The following is a 17,149-nucleotide window of genomic DNA, read 5'->3' on the forward strand; positions in this document are numbered from 1 at the left end:
CAAATGTGAAAGATAAATGGAAGCAAGGCCAAAACAACAAATGGCTCAGCTGGCACTTTGCATTTTAACTGGATTAAATAAAAAAACATGAGTTCATTTCTGGCCATTTGTGTCACATTTGTGTCACACCAATAATAGGGCCCGCTTCATTTCCTGTAAAAAAAGAAACACCAGTCAGACAGCTCAAGAGGTATGGTTAGATATGCACTAATATATATATATATATATATATATATATATATATATATATATATATATATGTATATATATATATATATATATATATATATATATATATATATATATATATAGTACCCATGAAAAGTTTGCACTCACCTAATCATTCAAGGGTTTTTATTAATTTGTACTATTTTCTACATTGTAGAATACATGTGAAGACATCAAAACTATGAAATAACAAGTATGGAATCATGTAGTAACCAAAAAAGTGTTGAACAAAACAAAATATATTTTATTTTTGAGATTCTTCAAAGTAGCCACCCTTTGCCTTGATGACAGCTTTGCACAATCTTGGCATTCTCTCAACCAGCTTCACCTGGAATGCTTCTTCTTTTCAATAATCTTGAAGGAGTTCCCACATATGCTGAGCTGTTGGCTTCTTTTCCTTCACTCTGCACTCTGCAACTCATCCCAAATCATCTCAATTGTGTTGAGGTTGGGCGATTGTGGAGGCCAGGTCATCTGATGCAGCACTCCTTCACTCTCCTTCTTGGTCAAATAGCCATTACACAGCCTGGAGGTGTGTGGGGTCATTGTCCTGTCCCACTATGCACAAACCCGATGGGATGGCGTGTCGCTGCAGAATGCTATAGTAGACATGCTATAGTAGACATGCTGGTTAAGTGTGCCTTGAATTGTAAATAAGTCAACGACAGTGTCACCAGCAAAACACCCCCACACCATCACACTTCCTTCTCCATGCTTCACGGTGGGAACTACAAATGCAGAGATAATCCGTTAACCTACTCTGCGTCTCACAAAGACACGGCGGTTGCAACCAAAAATCTCAAATTTGGACCTGTCTAATGTCCATTGCTCGTGTTTCTTGGCCCAAGCGAGTCTCTTCTTCTTAGTGGTGTCCTTTAGTGAAGTCCTGATTCACGCAATCTCCTATGAACAGTTGATGTTGAGATGTCTGTTACTTGAACACTGTGAAGCTTTTTTTTGGGTGGCAATTTCTGAGGCTGGTAACTCTAATGAACTTATCCTCTGCAGCAGAGGTAACTCTGCGTCTTCCTTTCCTCTAGCTGTCCTCATGAGAGCCAGTTACATCATAACGCTTGATGGTTTTTGCGACTGCTCTTGAAGAAACGTTCTAGGTTCTTGACATTTTCCGCATTGACTGACCTTCATGCCTTAAAGTAACGATGGACTGTCATTTCTCTTTGCTTATTTGAGCTGTTCTTGCCATAATATGGACTTGCTCTTTTACCAAATAGGGCTATCTTCTGTATACCACCCCTACCTTGTCACAACACAACTGATTGGCTCCAATGCATTAACCTGTTAGGGCTAGGGGGCAGTATTGACACGGCTGGATAAAAAACATACCCGATTTAATCTGGTTACCACTCCTACCCAGTAACTAGAATATGCATATACTTATTACATATGGATAGAAAACACCCTAAATTTTCTAAAACTGTTTGAATGGTGTCTGTGAGTATAACAGAACTCAAATGGCAGGTCAAAACCTGAGAGATTCCTTTACAGGAAGTGGCCTGTCTGACCATTTCTTGAACTTGTTTTCCATCTCTATCATTTACTAAGGATCTCTGCTCTAACGTGACACTTCCCACGTCTTCCATAGGCTCTCAGAGCCCGGGAAAAAACAGAATGTCGTCATTCCAGCCCCAGGCTGAAACACATTATCGCCTTTCTCAAGTGGCCGATCAAGGGACACTGGCTTATGCGCGTGATCCCGACCGCCCCCGCCTTTGGGATTTTTTTCCTCTGTTTGCCGAAAAGGAGATTCCCTGTCGGAATATTATCGCTTTTCTACGAGAAAAATGTCGTAAAAATTGATTTTAAACAGCGGTTGACATGCTTCGAAGTACGGTAATGGAATACTTAGAATTTTATTGTCACGAATTGCGCCATGCGCGCGACACTTCTTTACTATTTCGGATAGTGTCTGGAACGCATACGAACAAAACGCCGCTATTCGGATATAACGATGGATTATTTTGGACCAAACCAACATTTGTTATTGAAGTAGCAGTCCTGGGTGTGTATTCTGACGAAGACAACAAAAGGTAATCAAACTTTTATAATAGTAAATATGATTATGGTGAGTGCTAAACTTGCCGGGTGTCTAAATAGCGAGCCCGTGATGCCTGGGCTATGTACTTAGAATATTGCAAAATGTGCTTTCACCAAAAAGCTATTTTAAAATCGGACATATCGAGTGCATAGAGGAGGTCTGTATCTATAATTCTTAAAATAATTGTTATGCTTTTTGTGAACGTTTATCGTGAGTAATTTAGTAAAATGTTAGCGAATTCCCCGGAAGTTTGCGGGGGTATGCTAGTTCTGAACGTCACATGCTAATGTCAAAAGCTGGTTTTTGATATAAATATGAACTTGATTGAACAAAACATGCATGTATTGTATAACATAATGTCCTAGGGTTGTCATCTGATGAAGATCATCAAAGGTGAGTGCTGCATTTAGCTGTCTTCTGGGTTTTGGTGACATTATATGCTGGCTTGAAAAATGGGTGTCTGATTATTTCTGGCTTGGTACTCTGCTGACATAATCTAATGTTTTGCTTTCGTTGTAAAGCCTTTTTGAAATCGGACAGTGTGGTTAGATTAACGAGAGTCTTGTCTTTAAATGGCTGTAAAATAGTCATATGTTTGAGAAATTGAAGTAATAGGATTTTTAAGGTTTTGAAAATCGCGCCACAGGATAGCAGTGGCTGTTACGTAGGTTGGACGAATTCGTCCCGCCTAGCCTAGAGAGGTTAAGAAGGAAATAAATTCCACAAATGAACTTTTAATAAGGCATATCTGTTAATTGAAATGCATTCCAGGTGACTACCTCATGAAACTGGTTGAGAGAATGCAAAGCTGTCATCAAGACAGATTGGCTACCTTGAAGAATCTAAAATCTAAAATATATTTTGATTTGTTTAACCCTTTTTTTGTTTACTTCATTACTCCATATATGTTATTTCATAGTTTTGATGTCTTCACTATTATTATACAATGTAGAAAATAGTAAAAATAAAGAAAACCTTGAATGAGTCGGTGTCTAAACTTTTGACTGGTAGTGTGTGTATAATTATTTATATTTTTTTACATATGATTAATTCTAGGTCTTTGAAAAATTTAAAATTAACCAATTTACAGACACGGGCTAGTCCCCCCCCGGACCACCCCCCCCAGCCATCCTCATGTACTTTGTACCCCCACACATTTTTGGGGTACATGACACCCCTGGTCTGACTAATAGGTTTTCTCCGTAGCCAATGGAAAGCAGTTCTGTGAATCAGAACAATAAAAAATAAAACCCTGTTTTCGCTCTAGAAATAAGCAATAAGTCTCCTTCTGCCTATTCAACAGCACATGCTGTTGATAGAGAGCGGAGTTTGTTTATCCTCGGCAAGGGGGAGGGGTGCACGAAATGGGTTAATCTCTCCACTCCCTTCCTCCCCTCCTCCCTCCCTGTCGGCTGACTGAAAGCTAGGGTCATGGAGGGTGTGGAGAATGAATGTGGAGAACGTGACTGAACTGTTGTTCCTCTCTCTGTGCTATAGACTCCTCCTTGAGCACAACTGGAAATGATTTAATGGTTGTAGTGCATGTGATGTCTATAGGGAATAGGTGAGGGATTTGGTTGTAGGAGTGATGCGAGACCACTGGAATTGTCCAGGCATGGTCCTATGTTGTGTGTGTGATCTGAGGTCCAGAGTGTACAAATTTGATGAATGTGCTACTGTTTATAGGACTGTTATTACACTACATTATAATAATGTATTTTGTTCAAAAGACAGGTATTTGTCTTCTATGTTCCTATGTAGCTCAGTTGGTAGAGCATGGTCCTCTGTAGCTCAGTTGGTAGAGCATGGTCTTATGTAGTTCAGTTGGTAGAGCATGGGCCTATGTAGCTCAGTTGGTAGAGCATGGTCCTATGTAGCTCAGTTGGTAGAGCGTGGTCCTATGTAGCTCAGTTGGTAGAGCGTGGTCCTATGTAGTTCAATTGGTAGAGCGTGGTCCTATGTAGTTCAGTTGGTAGAGCGTGGTCCTATGTAGTTCAGTTGGTAGAGCGTGGGTCTATGTAGTTCAGTTGGTAGAGCGTGGGCCTATGTAGCTCAGTTGGTGGAGCGTGGGCCTATGTAGCTCAGTTGGTAGAGCGTGGGCCTATGTAGCTCTGTTGGTAGAGCATGGGCCTATGTAGCTCCGTTGGTAGAGCATGGGCCTATGTAGCTCCGTTGGTAGAGCATGGGCCTATGTAGCTCCGTTGGTAGAGCATGGGCCTCTGTAGCTCCGTTGGTAGAGCATGGGCCTCTGTAGCTCAGTTGGTAGAGCATGGTCCTCTGTAGCTCCGTTGGTAGAGCATGGGCCTCTGTAGCTCCGTTGGTAGAGCATGGGCCTATGTAGCTCCGTTGGTAGAGCATGGGCCTCTGTAGCTCAGTTGGTAGAGCATGGGCCTCTGTAGCTCAGTTGGTAGAGCATGGGCCTCTGTAGCTCAGTTGGTAGAGCATGGGCCTCTGTAGCTCAGTTGGTAGAGCATGGGCCTCTGTAGCTCAGTTGGTAGAGCATGGGCCTCTGTAGCTCAGTTGGTAGAGCATGGGCCTATGTAGCTCAGTTGGTAGAGCATGGGCCTCTGTAGCTCAGTTGGTAGAGCATGGGCCTCTGTAGCTCAGTTGGTAGAGCATGGGCCTATGTAGCTCCGTTGGTAGAGCATGGGCCTATGTAGCTCCGTTGGTAGAGCATGGGCCTATGTAGCTCCGTTGGTAGAGCATGGGCCTATGTAGCTCCGTTGGTAGAGCATGGGCCGTGATTGGGAGTCCCATAGGGAGGTGCACAATTGGCCCAGCATTGCCCGGGTTTGGCCGTGGTAGGCAGTCATTGTAAATAAACATGTATTCTTAAACTGACTTGCCTAGTTAAATAAAGGTTACTTTTTTTATTTTTTAAGTTTCTTTGGATGAAAGTGTCTGCTAAATGGCATTCATATATATTGCTACTAACTGGTACTCTCTCTGTGTGTGTATGTATATATTTCTACTGACTGGTACTCTCTCTCTGTGTGTGTGTGTATGTATATATTGCTACTGACTGGTACTCTCTCTGTGTGTGTGTATGTATATATTGCTACTGACTGGTACTCTCTCTCTCTGTGTGTGTGTATGTATATATTTCTACTGACTGGTACTCTCTCTGTGTGTGTGTATATATATTTCTACTGACTGGTACTCTCTCTGTGTGTGTATGTATATATTGCTACTGACTGGTACTCTCTCTCTGTGTGTGTGTGTGTGTGTGTGTGTGTGTGTGTGTGTGTGTGTGTGTGTGTGTGTGTGTGTGTGTGTGTGTGTGTGTGTGTGTGTGTGTGTGTGTGTGTGTGTGTGTGTGTATGTATATATTGCTACTGACTGGTACTCTCTCTGTGAGTGTGTGTGTGTGTGTGTGTGTATGTATATATTGCTACTGACTGGTACTCTCTCTGTGTGTGTGTGTGTGTGTGTGTGTGTGTGTGTGTGTGTGTGTGTGTGTGTGTGTATATATTGCTACTGACTGGTACTCTCTCTGTGAGTGTGTGTGTGTGTGTGTGTGTGTATGTATATATTGCTACTGACTGGTACTCTCTCTGTGTGTGTGTGTGTGTGTGTGTGTGTGTGTGTGTGTGTGTGTGTGTGTTGTGTATGTATATATTGCTACTGACTGGTACTCTCTGTGTGTATGTATGTATGTATGCTACTGCAGTATCTAGGTTGTGCACATACTTCCATCCTTTCCATTGTTGATTGTCACCTGAAATGATGAAATGGAACTTTCTATGGAGACTTTCATTCCACCAGAATATGCCCCCAATCCACAGGTGGGATTTTGCATACATCTAAAATGTTGGAAGTCCCCTCGACACGTTGTTTTTGACCCATTTCTTTGTTCAGGTTGCTTGGCAATGGTAATGTTGCTTCATAGCTACAATGTTGCTATGCAAATTACGAAAGCAGCTAGCCAGAGGTGAGCGTGGAGGAAGCGTGAGGTGGGGACAGTTTGATGGATGAAAATGGCCACTCTCTCCCCCCTCCTTCAATGGCTGGAGATAAGGGCAGGCCTGCATTATTGAAATCCCACGTCTGTAAACCCATCAATAGCGGGTGACTGTGTGTGTGTGTGGCATGCGTCTGGTTTGTGTATGTCATCTCCTGCCAAAGGCCTCCTCTCCTTTTTATGTCGCAGCCAAGCTGTGTTGCTGGAAAGCCCAGGTGAGGCAGCAAGCTGTGTGGCTGGAAAGCCCAGGTGAGGCAGCAAGCTGTGTGGATGGAAAGCCCAGGTGAGGCAGCAAGCTGTGTGGCTGGAAAGCCCAGATAAGGCAGCGAGGTGATTGCATCTTTGTCAGAGCGCAGCGAGCGCTGAAACATTTCCCTGTGACAGATGACAGCCATTGGGGCCGTTGGATTACGAGTTATGTTCTGCCTAGGAGACGAGCTGAGAGGAGGCATTTGTTATCATTGCTTTGGCTCCTTGATCCAAAACGGAAATGTCAAATTGCTATACCATAGATGCATTACATTGCCAAGATTTGATTAGTCCAAGAAATTCTGCCTGTGGCAAAGACGTGCTACCTTGTCTCGGACCTGCAGTTTCTCCCTCCTCTCTCTCGGTTTCTTCCTCCTCTCTCTCGGTTTCTTCCTCCTCTCTCTCTCGGTTTCTTCCTCCTCTCTCTCTCGGTTTCTTCCTCCTCTCTCTCTCTCGGTTTCTTCCTCCTCTCTCTCTCGGTTTCTTCCTCCTCTCTCTCTCTCGGTTTCTTCCTCCTCTCTCTCTCGGTTTCTTCCTCCTCTCTCTCTCGGTTTCTTCCTCCTCTCTCTCTCGGTTTCTTCCTCCTCTCTCTCTCGGTTTCTTCCTCCTCTCTCTCTCGGTTTCTTCCTCCTCTCTCACTCGGTTTCTTCCTCCTCTCTCTCTCGGTTTCTTCCTCCTCTCTCTCTCGGTTTCTTCCTCCTCTCTCTCTCTCGGTTTCTTCCTCCTCTCTCTCTCGGTTTCTTCCTCCTCTCTCTCTCGGTTTCTTCCTCCTCTCTCTCTCGGTTTCTTCCTCCTCTCTCTCTCGGTTTCTTCCTCCTCTCTCTCTCTCGGTTTCTTCCTCCTCTCTCTCTCTCGGTTTCTTCCTCCTCTCTCTTCCTCCTCTCTCTTCCTCCTCTCTCTCTCGGTTTCTTCCTCCTCTCTCTCTCGGTTTCTTCCTCCTCTCTCTCTCGGTTTCTTCCTGCTCTCTCTCTCGGTTTCTTCCTCCTCTCTCTCGGTTTCTTCCTCCTCTCTCTCTCGGTTTCTTCCTCCTCTCTCTCTCGGTTTCTTCCTCCTCTCTCTTCCTCCTCTCTCACTCGGTTTCTTCCTCCTCTCTCTCTCGGTTTCGTCCTCCTCTCTCTCTCGGTTTCTTCCTCCTCTCTCTCTCGGTTTCTTCCTCCTCTCTCTCTCGGTTTCTTCCTCCTCTCTCTCTCGGTTTCTTCCTCCTCTCTCTCTCGGTTTCTTCCTCCTCTCTCTCTCGGTTTCTTCCTCCTCTCTCTCTCGGTTTCTTCCTCCTCTCTCTCTCGGTTTCTTCCTGCTCTCTCTCTCGGTTTCTTCCTCCTCTCTCTCTCGGTTTCTTCCTCCTCTCTCTCTCGGTTTCTTCCTCCTCTCTCTCTCGGTTTCTTCCTCCTCTCTCTCTCGGTTTCTTCCTCCTCTCTCTTCCTCCTCTCTCACTCGGTTTCTTCCTCCTCTCTCTCTCGGTTTCTTCCTCCTCTCTCTCTCGGTTTCTTCCTCCTCTCTCTCTCGGTTTCTTCCTCCTCTCTCTTCCTCCTCTCTCTCTCGGTTTCTTCCTCCTCTCTCTCTCGGTTTCTTCCTCCTCTCTCTCTCTCGGTTTCTTCCTCCTCTCTCTCTCGGTTTCTTCCTCCTCTCTCTCTCGGTTTCTTCCTCCTCTCTCTCTCGGTTTCTTCCTCCTCTCTCTTCTTCCTCTCTCTCTCGGTTTCTTCCTCCTCTCTCTCGGTTTCTTCCTCCTCTCTCTCTCGGTTTCTTCCTCCTCTCTCTCTCGGTTTCTTCCTCCTCTCTCTCGGTTTCTTCCTCCTCTCTCGGTTTCTTCCTCCTCTCTCTCGGTTTCTTCCTCCTCTCTCTCTCGGTTTCTTCCTCCTCTCTCTCTCGGTTTCTTCCTCCTCTCTCTCGGTTTCTTCCTCCTCTCTCTCGGTTTCTTCCTCCTCTCTCTCGGTTTCTTCCTCCTCTCTCTCGGTTTCTTCCTCCTCTCTCTCTCGGTTTCTTCCTCCTCTCTCTCTCGGTTTCTTCCTCCTCTCTCTCTCGGTTTCTTCCTCCTCTCTCTCTCGGTTTCTTCCTCCTCTCTCTCTCTCGGTTTCTTCCTCCTCTCTCTCTCGGTTTCTTCCTCCTCTCTCTCTCTCGGTTTCTTCCTCCTCTCTCTCTCTCGGTTTCTTCCTCCTCTCTCTCTCGGTTTCTTCCTCCTCTCTCTCTCGGTTTCTTCCTCCTCTCTCTCTCGGTTTCTTCCTCCTCTCTCTCGGTTTCTTCCTCCTCTCTCTCTCGGTTTCTTCCTCCTCTCTCTTCCTCCTCTCTCTCTCGGTTTCTTCCTCCTCTCTCTCTCGGTTTCTTCCTCCTCTCTCTCTCGGTTTCTTCCTCCTCTCTCTCTCGGTTTCTTCCTCCTCTCTCTCTCGGTTTCTTCCTCCTCTCTCTCTCGGTTTCTTCTTCCTCTCTCTCTCTCGGTTTCTTCCTCCTCTCTCTCGGTTTCTTCCTAGGTTCCTGCCTTTCTAGTGAGTTTTTCCGAGCCACTGCGCTTCTGTATAGCTTGGTCTTTTTTGGGTTTTAGGCTGGGTTTCTTTTTTTGTTCTAAGATTTTATTTCCTTAACAATACACATACAAACATCAACAACAACCCACCTGTCCAGACCCACTAGCCCCCCCCCCCCATCTCCAGCACCCGCATCACTCTCCGCCACATGGCCTGAAACTGCACCATTTTGTTTCTCTCCATAACACACACGTTCAATATTTAAATAATAAATCAGTAGATTTTAGCATTGTGTTAATGATGGAGGAATGATTGATTTACAAATTTTTAGTATATGTTGTTTTAAGATGAGGGATGAGAAGAGATTCCTCGACCCATTGGGTGTTTCACTACGACCCCATATGACAGGTCTTGAAATATGCAGAGAGACGGATTAAAAGTACGTTTAATTTTGTTATACTTCGGACAGCCACATTTCTAGCTCCGTCATCAACCTCCAGACCTCATAGCGTCCCAGAAAGCATGGATTACTGAGTCATCATTAGAGCTGTTTTACACTGAAGACATGACTGCCGTTCTGCTGTAGAATTAGTGAATTTTGTTTCTTGTATAATACATTCTATACATTAGTTTATACTGGATTAAGCGTACATTTTTGTTAACTAATTTAGTTAGTTATGCTCCAACTTTCCCTCCATCTTGTGCCAACATCAATTATTTGTAGTCTTAGTTCCGATAGTTGTGTATTTTTTTTCTAAGAGGACCCCTGACCAGTTCACCCGACGTGCTACCTTGTCACCTGCTGTTTTGACTCAGTCTAGGTTCCTGCCTTTCTAAGCAGTTTTTCCCAGCCACTGCTTTTCTGCATTGCTTGCTGTTTGGGTTTGTAGGCTGGGTTTCTGTATAAGCACTTTGTGACATCTGCTGATGTAAAAAGGGCTTTATAAATTTGATTGATTGATGGTAACACACATTTGTTCTGTCTTTGTCTTGACAGGATTGTACCAGTGAGGGATGGTGGGAGGCAGACTACCCATGTGGACCTAACCATCCAGGAACCACCACATCACACAAAGCATGGTAAGCTACGATATAAAGCCCTCTCTGTAATGTATGGCAGACCTGGAAGAGCCCTCCACAAGGGCTTTGGTTTTCATTTGGATGTAGGATTACTGTGGTGTAGCTACTCCTCCACTGGGCTGCCTGGTATCATTTCTAAATGGGTCCTGCAGATGATCCAATAGGAGATGAATCAAACAGCCGCCCCCTTATCGTACCGTGGGCAGGCAGGAAACTCAATTAATCCACTTCCTGGCATCAGTACTCTACTCTGTCATGGACTCGCTCTGTGGCAGGCAGACCCGGGTCCAAATAGTATTTTGCTATCTCTCAAATACTTTGAGTGTTTGATTGAGCCTGCCTTGCAGTACGAGTTGGGTGAAAATGTGCACTTTTGGGACGATTCCATTGGTGCCATTGCGCCAGGCAGGCTCAATCAAGTGCAGCTGAAGTATTTGAATAAAAACAAATACTGTTTGAACCCAGGTATGGTTTGGTCTGTGGGAGTAGAACAGAGGGCTGGTCTACTGTAGCGATACATCAGCAATCCAGGTAGACATGAATCCCCCTGCTAGTGATGATGGATCAGACTGATACATGTCGTTTGCCTGGCTGCCTCAAAGGCTTCTCTTCCCCTGTTAGGAATCAGCTGCAGCTAGCGCTTCCCTCTTACAAGAGCCAGATAGAGCAAGGATTCATCCCAAATGGCACCCTATTCCCTATATAGTGCACTACTTTTGACCAGAGTAGTGCTCTAAATAGGGAATAAGGTGCCATTTGCAAAGCACGGCTCCATATTCTGCTGCTTGTGTGGCGCTCTCCAATGACCTTGACTTTCCCTTGTTGTAGAGTGGGTCCGGAGACGTGTTCTTAAGTGTTGTGGTTACAGTATGGAGACAGGGCATTTTAAAATGGAGCTCTCTGTTAAATGAATCCCCACATGCTTGATTAATGGAGATGTATTACTAATGTTCTCCTAATGGAAATTCTACAAAATATACCTAGTGGTCTCTTGATTTGTGTTAACTATTTAAGAGGGTCTTACTACAGCTTTAAAAGTTGATAGTGGATCTGTTTTTATTGAGGGGAAATTCTACTTATTATATTTCCAAAAGAGAGTTAATTCACTTTAATATTCTCTAATGTAATATCACAAGAGCTTGTCTAATAGGATTCCACAGTATACTGAGAAACCATAAATGTGTATAAATGAGAATATCATCCCTTTAGTGCTATAAGGCTCAGAGTCTCATCCCTCTCCTTGGCGTTGTGTGTTGTCTTGTTGCAGGTGGATGCGAGTGCTGCTTGCAGAATGAACCCGCTAGCTGCCCTGGGCATGGACCGTAGCAGCCTGATGAGGGAGAGCCTCCGCGTCCACGGAGGGATGGTCTACCCGGGCATCCGCACCCTGTCCGCCTCCGAAAAAGCCAGGGAGGGGGTCTCCTCCTTGCCTCTGGGCTACGACCTTGTCTACAAACCCGAAGGGTTGACCTTGGACGGCAGGAAGCCTGGTAACGGTTACGTGGGTCTGTATAAGAGCTCTCCCCCCGGGTTGCAGAGGCCTGGTGGAGGAGGGGAGGGGCTGGGGATGGAGCGGCGTGTGGGGCCTGGAGATAAACCCTCTGAGCTGGGCCTCAACAGCAGCAACGGCTTCCTGCGACTGCCCTGGGCAGTAAACCCGTACGCTGACCCCGGACTGTACCCCTTCCTGGACTCCTCCAAATACGCAGCCCTCAACATGTACAAGGCCTCGTTCCTGTCCCAGCCCTCACCCTACCTGCCCCAGCACCTGGCCTACCAGTCCCTGTGTGGAGGGGCGGGGGGTAGCGCTGCTGGGGCAGAGCGCCTCTTCTACATGCCCCCGTACCCCCCGGCCCCCATCTCCTCCCCCCTGGCCCCTCCTATGAGGATCCCCATGGCCACGGTGGTCCCCAACACCCTCTCCCCGATGCAGGGCCTGGGGCCCCGGATCCACCACGAGTCCTCCCCCTACGGGTCCCAGCTTCACCAGCAGCACCAGGCCCACCAGCAGTCCCAACCCCATCACCAGTCACATAGTGACAGGCAGCCCCAGTCCCAACCAAATCACCAGTCACATAGTGACAAGCAGCCCCAGTCCCAACCCCATCACCAGTCACATAGTGACAGGCAACCCCAGTCCCAACTAAATCACCAGTCACATAGTGACAGGCAGCCCCAACCCCATCACCAATCACACAGTGACAGGCAGCCCCAGTCCCAACCCCATCACCAGTCACATAGTAGAGACAGGCAGTGCCAGTCCCAACGCCAGTCCCATAGTGACAGGCAGCACAACAACAGCAGCAGTAGTAAGCCCAGCCGGACTTCCTCTAGTAAGAGCTCTGGCAGCAGCAGCATTCACAACAGTAGCAGTATTACCAGTAGTAGCAGTAGTAGTGCTGGGACTGGCATTAGCAGCAGCCTACCAGTGGACTCCACCCAAGCACTTATAATGCAGTCCCCCCGCACAGCCCCCCACCCTCCCCAGACCTCAGTCCCTCCCCCCTCTCCTCTCATAGACAACAGCACTTTGGACATCCAGAAGTCACTGTTCAGAAGCCCCCCCTGCTCCACCACCACCACCACCTCTTCCTCCCCGTCGGTGTCCCATCCTTTCTACATGAGCAGCATGGCCTCTGAGCACCGCTCCCCGGTGCGGTCCGGCAGCAACACCCACAAAGCCAAACCCAAAGAGCAGGGCAGCAGCTCAGAGCACAGGAATGTGGAGAGGAATGGGGAAAGGAAGCGGAGCCAGTCCCCTTTAAAGACTTTGTCCTCTGATAGACCAGCAGTACTACAGGCTCCTGCCAAAGACCCTGCGGACAAGCCTCTGGATCTGTCAGCCAAAATCCTGGAGCTGGAAGGCTCCCCCAACGGATTCCCCCCAAAACTAGAGGCCTTGGCTAAGCTGGGCTACTCGCCCGCGGCTCGATACGGCTTACCCCCCAGCCGGGAGCTCCTCAAAGAAACCCTCTCCCCGTCAGGGGCTTCCTCCAAAACTCCTGAGAGGCCTGAGATCATTAGCACTTTACGCTCCTCCTGGGTGGTGCCCAGCCCGACCCCGGTCCACGACAGCTCCAGCTCAGACGCCAACCACAACAAAGAGCGAAGCTCTTCCTGTCCCAGGATAGGTGAGGTCGATGGGGCTGTCGTCCCCAGCCATGCCCCAGCTGTGGTAGCTCCTTCTGGGAGTCGATCGTCCTCTGCCTCCCCCTCTCCCAAGGTCAATGGTGATTGGCCAAGATCCTCCCCTAACTACTCGGAGACAGCCCCTTCTTCCAACAGAGTGGGCAGCCATCCCTCTTCTGGGAAGCCATTGAAACCCCTCAAGAAACCAGAGGCTCAGGAGATGCCCTTCAAACCTCAGCAGCCACTCCACTTAGACAACAGCCATCCGTCCGGCCACCCCCCCAGCCACCTCTACCTCCCCCAGAGTGACGGCTATCTGCCCCCTAGCCTAGCCTACGCTAACAGATACCTGCCCTACTCGGTCCAGGAGAGCATGTCCCTGCCCCACATGCCCATGCCAGGCAAAGGCCCAGTGTACCCCCACCCTGTTCTGCTGGGCAGCAGCAGCCTGTACCCACCCCGCCTGCCCCCCAAGCACGGCCTCCCGTACGGCATCCCCCCCAGCCACGGGGACTACCTGACCTTCCATGACTCCCAGGAGATGGTCCACCCCCTCATGTCCTCCCCCCACACAGGCCTGGACCTCAAGACCAGCGAGCGGCTGCAGGAGCTCAGGTCCAGGCCCAAGGAGAAGGTTTGGCAGCACCACGAGGACTCTGCCCCGGCCTACAAGAGCCAGACCCAGGCCCCAGACACTAAACACACCCGCAGGGGGGACAGAGAGACCGACAGGTCCACAGGCCTGGGCTCAAAGAGCTTCAACCACAAGCCTCTGACGGGAGCTAGAGAGGAGATGGTCTGTATCGACTTAATCCAAGACGATGGGGACAGCGACTCTCCCCTGACCAAAGCTGTCTCTCCATGTGCTAAGAGAGGAGACCCCTCCAAACCTGTGGGTAGTGGGAGTATCGGGAGAAACGAGGGGAGAGAGGCAGAGCTCCAGCACATGCTCCGTACCGGCCAGGCTGTTGAACTCAGGCCAGGCCAGGCCCACAGGCAGGCAGAGCAGCAGCAACGCAGCCAGCTGTGGCTGGGCTTCCACCCTTCCTCCCTCCGTCCCTCTCCTCCCTCCCTCTCCCCCTGCCCTTTCCCCAGATGTGAGGAGGACAGCCCCAGCCCTGCAGGGAGCAGCCCCATCTCTGACCTGCCAGAGGAGCAGACCCTTCGCTGCGCAAGGACTTCTGGAGACCGCACCTCTTGGGACCGTAGAGACCAATCTTTAGAGGGCTTTAAGAGCAGGGACTGTACTTTTGAGGACCCCACCTCTGTGGACCGTAGTTCTGGGGACCGCAGTTCCTGGGACCATACACGTGAGGACTGTACTTTTAAGGACCGCAGCTCTTGGGACCGTACACGTGTGGATCGTACATGTAGGGACCGCTCTTGCGAGGACCGCACCTCCGCAGACCATTCTCCCAGGGAACGCACCTTGCACGAATCTGGGTTTAGGAATGAAAGGACCATGGACCACTACTTGGACCTGGACAAGGACATGCACACGGACACAGAGTCCCACGAGGGTGAGGAGTACGACGACCAAGGCTGCCCCAGGGCCAGGAGATCCAGCCTGGCCAAGCGCATCGCTAACTCCTCTGGCTACGTTGGTGACCGCATCAAGTGTGTCACCACCGAGCTGTACGCCGACTCCAGCAAGCTGAGCAGAGAGCAGCGGGCACTGCAGGTAATCTCCCAGAACACATACATACCTAACCCTTTTAAAGTCTTTAAAAACATCCTCAATAGTCATTTCCTGGTTCCTACAGCGAGGCAGTATGTGTTGGCTTTTGTTCCAACCCAGGAATAACACACCTGATTTGAAAATCAAGATTTGGGATTAGATGTGGATTTCGTGATGACTTTCATCTGGTGTTTTAGCAGTTTGGACCACAAGGGAGGAAGACTGATAGGATGGGTCTTTCTAAGATTTCAGCCAGTCAGGTTTCACTGGGCAAAACTAAAGGAGACGGTGGTCTATAGAGAACAGTGGAGTTGGAAGTACGAAGCTCTCTGCTCTGTATAAGCCGCCCTGCCAAGCCCCGTCTCCACAAGCTCCAGTATAATTACTGTTGGCCGTTGCCTTGCCTCCCCTCTGTCTCCCTCCCTCCCTCACCCCCGCCCACGCTATGAGCCCGTGGAGCTGCCCTCCACTGCGGTGGTGTTTTAGTTCGCAGAGAGAGCGAGTGAACACAACACGCTGTGTGTGTGTGTGTGTTCCCGCGCTGCTCAGCCAGGCAGAAGCTAAGCTGCTGGCTGTGTGTGTGTGCCTCTGAGCGTGTGTGTGCCATGGCGGCCTGTCGGGCTCTTAAAGCCCCGGGCTATTGTTAACCTGCAGGTGAGGCCTGGGGTTGGGGGGATAGATGGTAGTGAAGGAGGGGAGGGATAGAGGTAGAGCAGCCAGCCCCCTCCCTTCTCCCAGTCCCCAAAAGGCTCCTCTGTCCTCAAATTATACTCTGTTAACCTCCCCTCCCCCTCTCCCCCATCCTCCTCCTAGCTCTGTTGGCTGAGCGCTGGGGTGCAGAGACAGCCTGGCTCTCTCAGCTCTGCTCTAGTGGAATCCTGGCCAATTCCCAGTCCTTCTCCGACGGTGGAGATTAGCGCCCGCTAGCAGCCCAGCCTCCGCAAAACAGACTCAACAAAGCCCTGCAACTAGAGCGGCTCTCGCCCCAACCCCATCCCTATTCCCCAGCCTCAGCCCTATTCCCCAGCCTCAGCCCTATTCCCCAGCCTCAGCCCTATTCCCCAGCCTCAGCCCTATTCCCCAGCCTCAGCCCTATTCCCCAGCCTCAGCCCTATTCCCCAGCCTCAGCCCTATTCCCCAGCCTCAGCCTCTGCCTCTGCTGCCTGGTCATTGATTTACCACTGAATTAATGGTTCCTATATGGGAGCCCAACAGGGAGGTTTCTGTGATGCCCAAGATTGTGTGCTCCAGTGTTCATGTCTTTCTAGATTGGCATTTGGCTGGCAGAAACCCTGTTGTATTGAATATGATCTATAGGCTATTATAAATTGGGTGGTTTGAGCCCTGAATGCTGATTGGCTGACAGACGTATACCACGGGTATGGCAAAACATGTATTTTTACTGCTCTAATTATGTTGGTAACCAGTTTATAATAGCAATAAGGCACCTCGGGGGTTTGTGGTATATGGCCAATATACCACGGCTAAGGGCTGTATCCAGGCACTCCTCGTTGCGTCGTGCATTAGAACTGCCCTTAGCCGTGGTATATTGACCATGTACCACACCAACTTGGGCCTTATTGCTTAATTCACACTTCTGTTTACCTTGCTACTCTGACTTGTTTATTAAATCAATTCATATGCATAACTGTGTGATGTTAATAGGATGGGTTTTAATATCAATGAATGTCAGTTGTTTTCTATATCACTGAAATGACAGTTGTATGACTGAAATGACTGGCCAAAAATATTGAGCACCCGTTTAATTCAATTACTTAGATGGAAGGCTTAACACAAGAGGACAGTAAATTAAGTCAACCTGCTGCTTACTGTGAGGTCAGTTCATTTACACTTCTTATTCCAAAATTTGACAAATTATTATTTTCATTTTGGTTTTTGCGGTTTCAGGAGCGTAGTAGAAGAATCAGGCTTTTCTGTCGTTGTTTTTGTGTGTTTCTGTTAAAGACAGCCAGTCAGGAGTAAAAATCGACAAGGGGCATGGAGAACTGTTACCAGACCATAACTGTTTTATTGATGTCAATGTTGTTAGCTGTTGTTGAGGTGACCTCACTGTAAAGCATGAACGGCTACAGAGAGAGTCAACAGAGTCTAAAATGGCTTCCTTTCCTTGCCCCCTCTCCTTCCTCAATCTGCACTGATCTGATCTCACAACAAGTTGACAGGTGACGGTTAAGGCTACATAACAAACAGCAGTCCAGAGGCTGGCGTTCACCCTGTCAGCTCTTGCATCCACATCAGTGCAAATGACGGAAAGGAGACGATAACTAAAGGGAGGAAATAAGGGAAGGAGG

At 48.5% G+C, this 17,149-nt stretch overlaps 1 protein-coding gene across 3 annotated transcripts in view; it reads left to right on the forward strand.

Annotated features, from left to right (window-relative positions):
• The window catches only part of LOC106575672 (BCL-6 corepressor), a 58,255-nt gene that overhangs the window by 5,338 nt on the left and 35,768 nt on the right, over positions 1-17,149 (forward strand). For 2 of the 3 annotated variants that reach the window (XM_045699211.1, XM_045699210.1), the window contains exons 2-4: positions 9,948-10,030; positions 11,298-14,840; positions 16,617-16,673. In XM_045699211.1, the coding sequence (XP_045555167.1) occupies positions 10,028-10,030; positions 11,298-14,840; positions 16,617-16,673 (3,603 nt within the window). In that variant the 5' untranslated portion in view covers positions 9,948-10,027. The remainder of the gene's footprint in view (positions 1-9,947; positions 10,031-11,297; positions 14,841-16,616; positions 16,674-17,149) is intronic. The other variant, XM_045699212.1, reaches the window with a different exon arrangement.

This window comes from Salmo salar, chromosome ssa17 (genome assembly GCF_905237065.1).
Source record: "Salmo salar chromosome ssa17, Ssal_v3.1, whole genome shotgun sequence".
NCBI classification, from domain to species: Eukaryota; Metazoa; Chordata; class Actinopteri; order Salmoniformes; family Salmonidae; genus Salmo; species Salmo salar.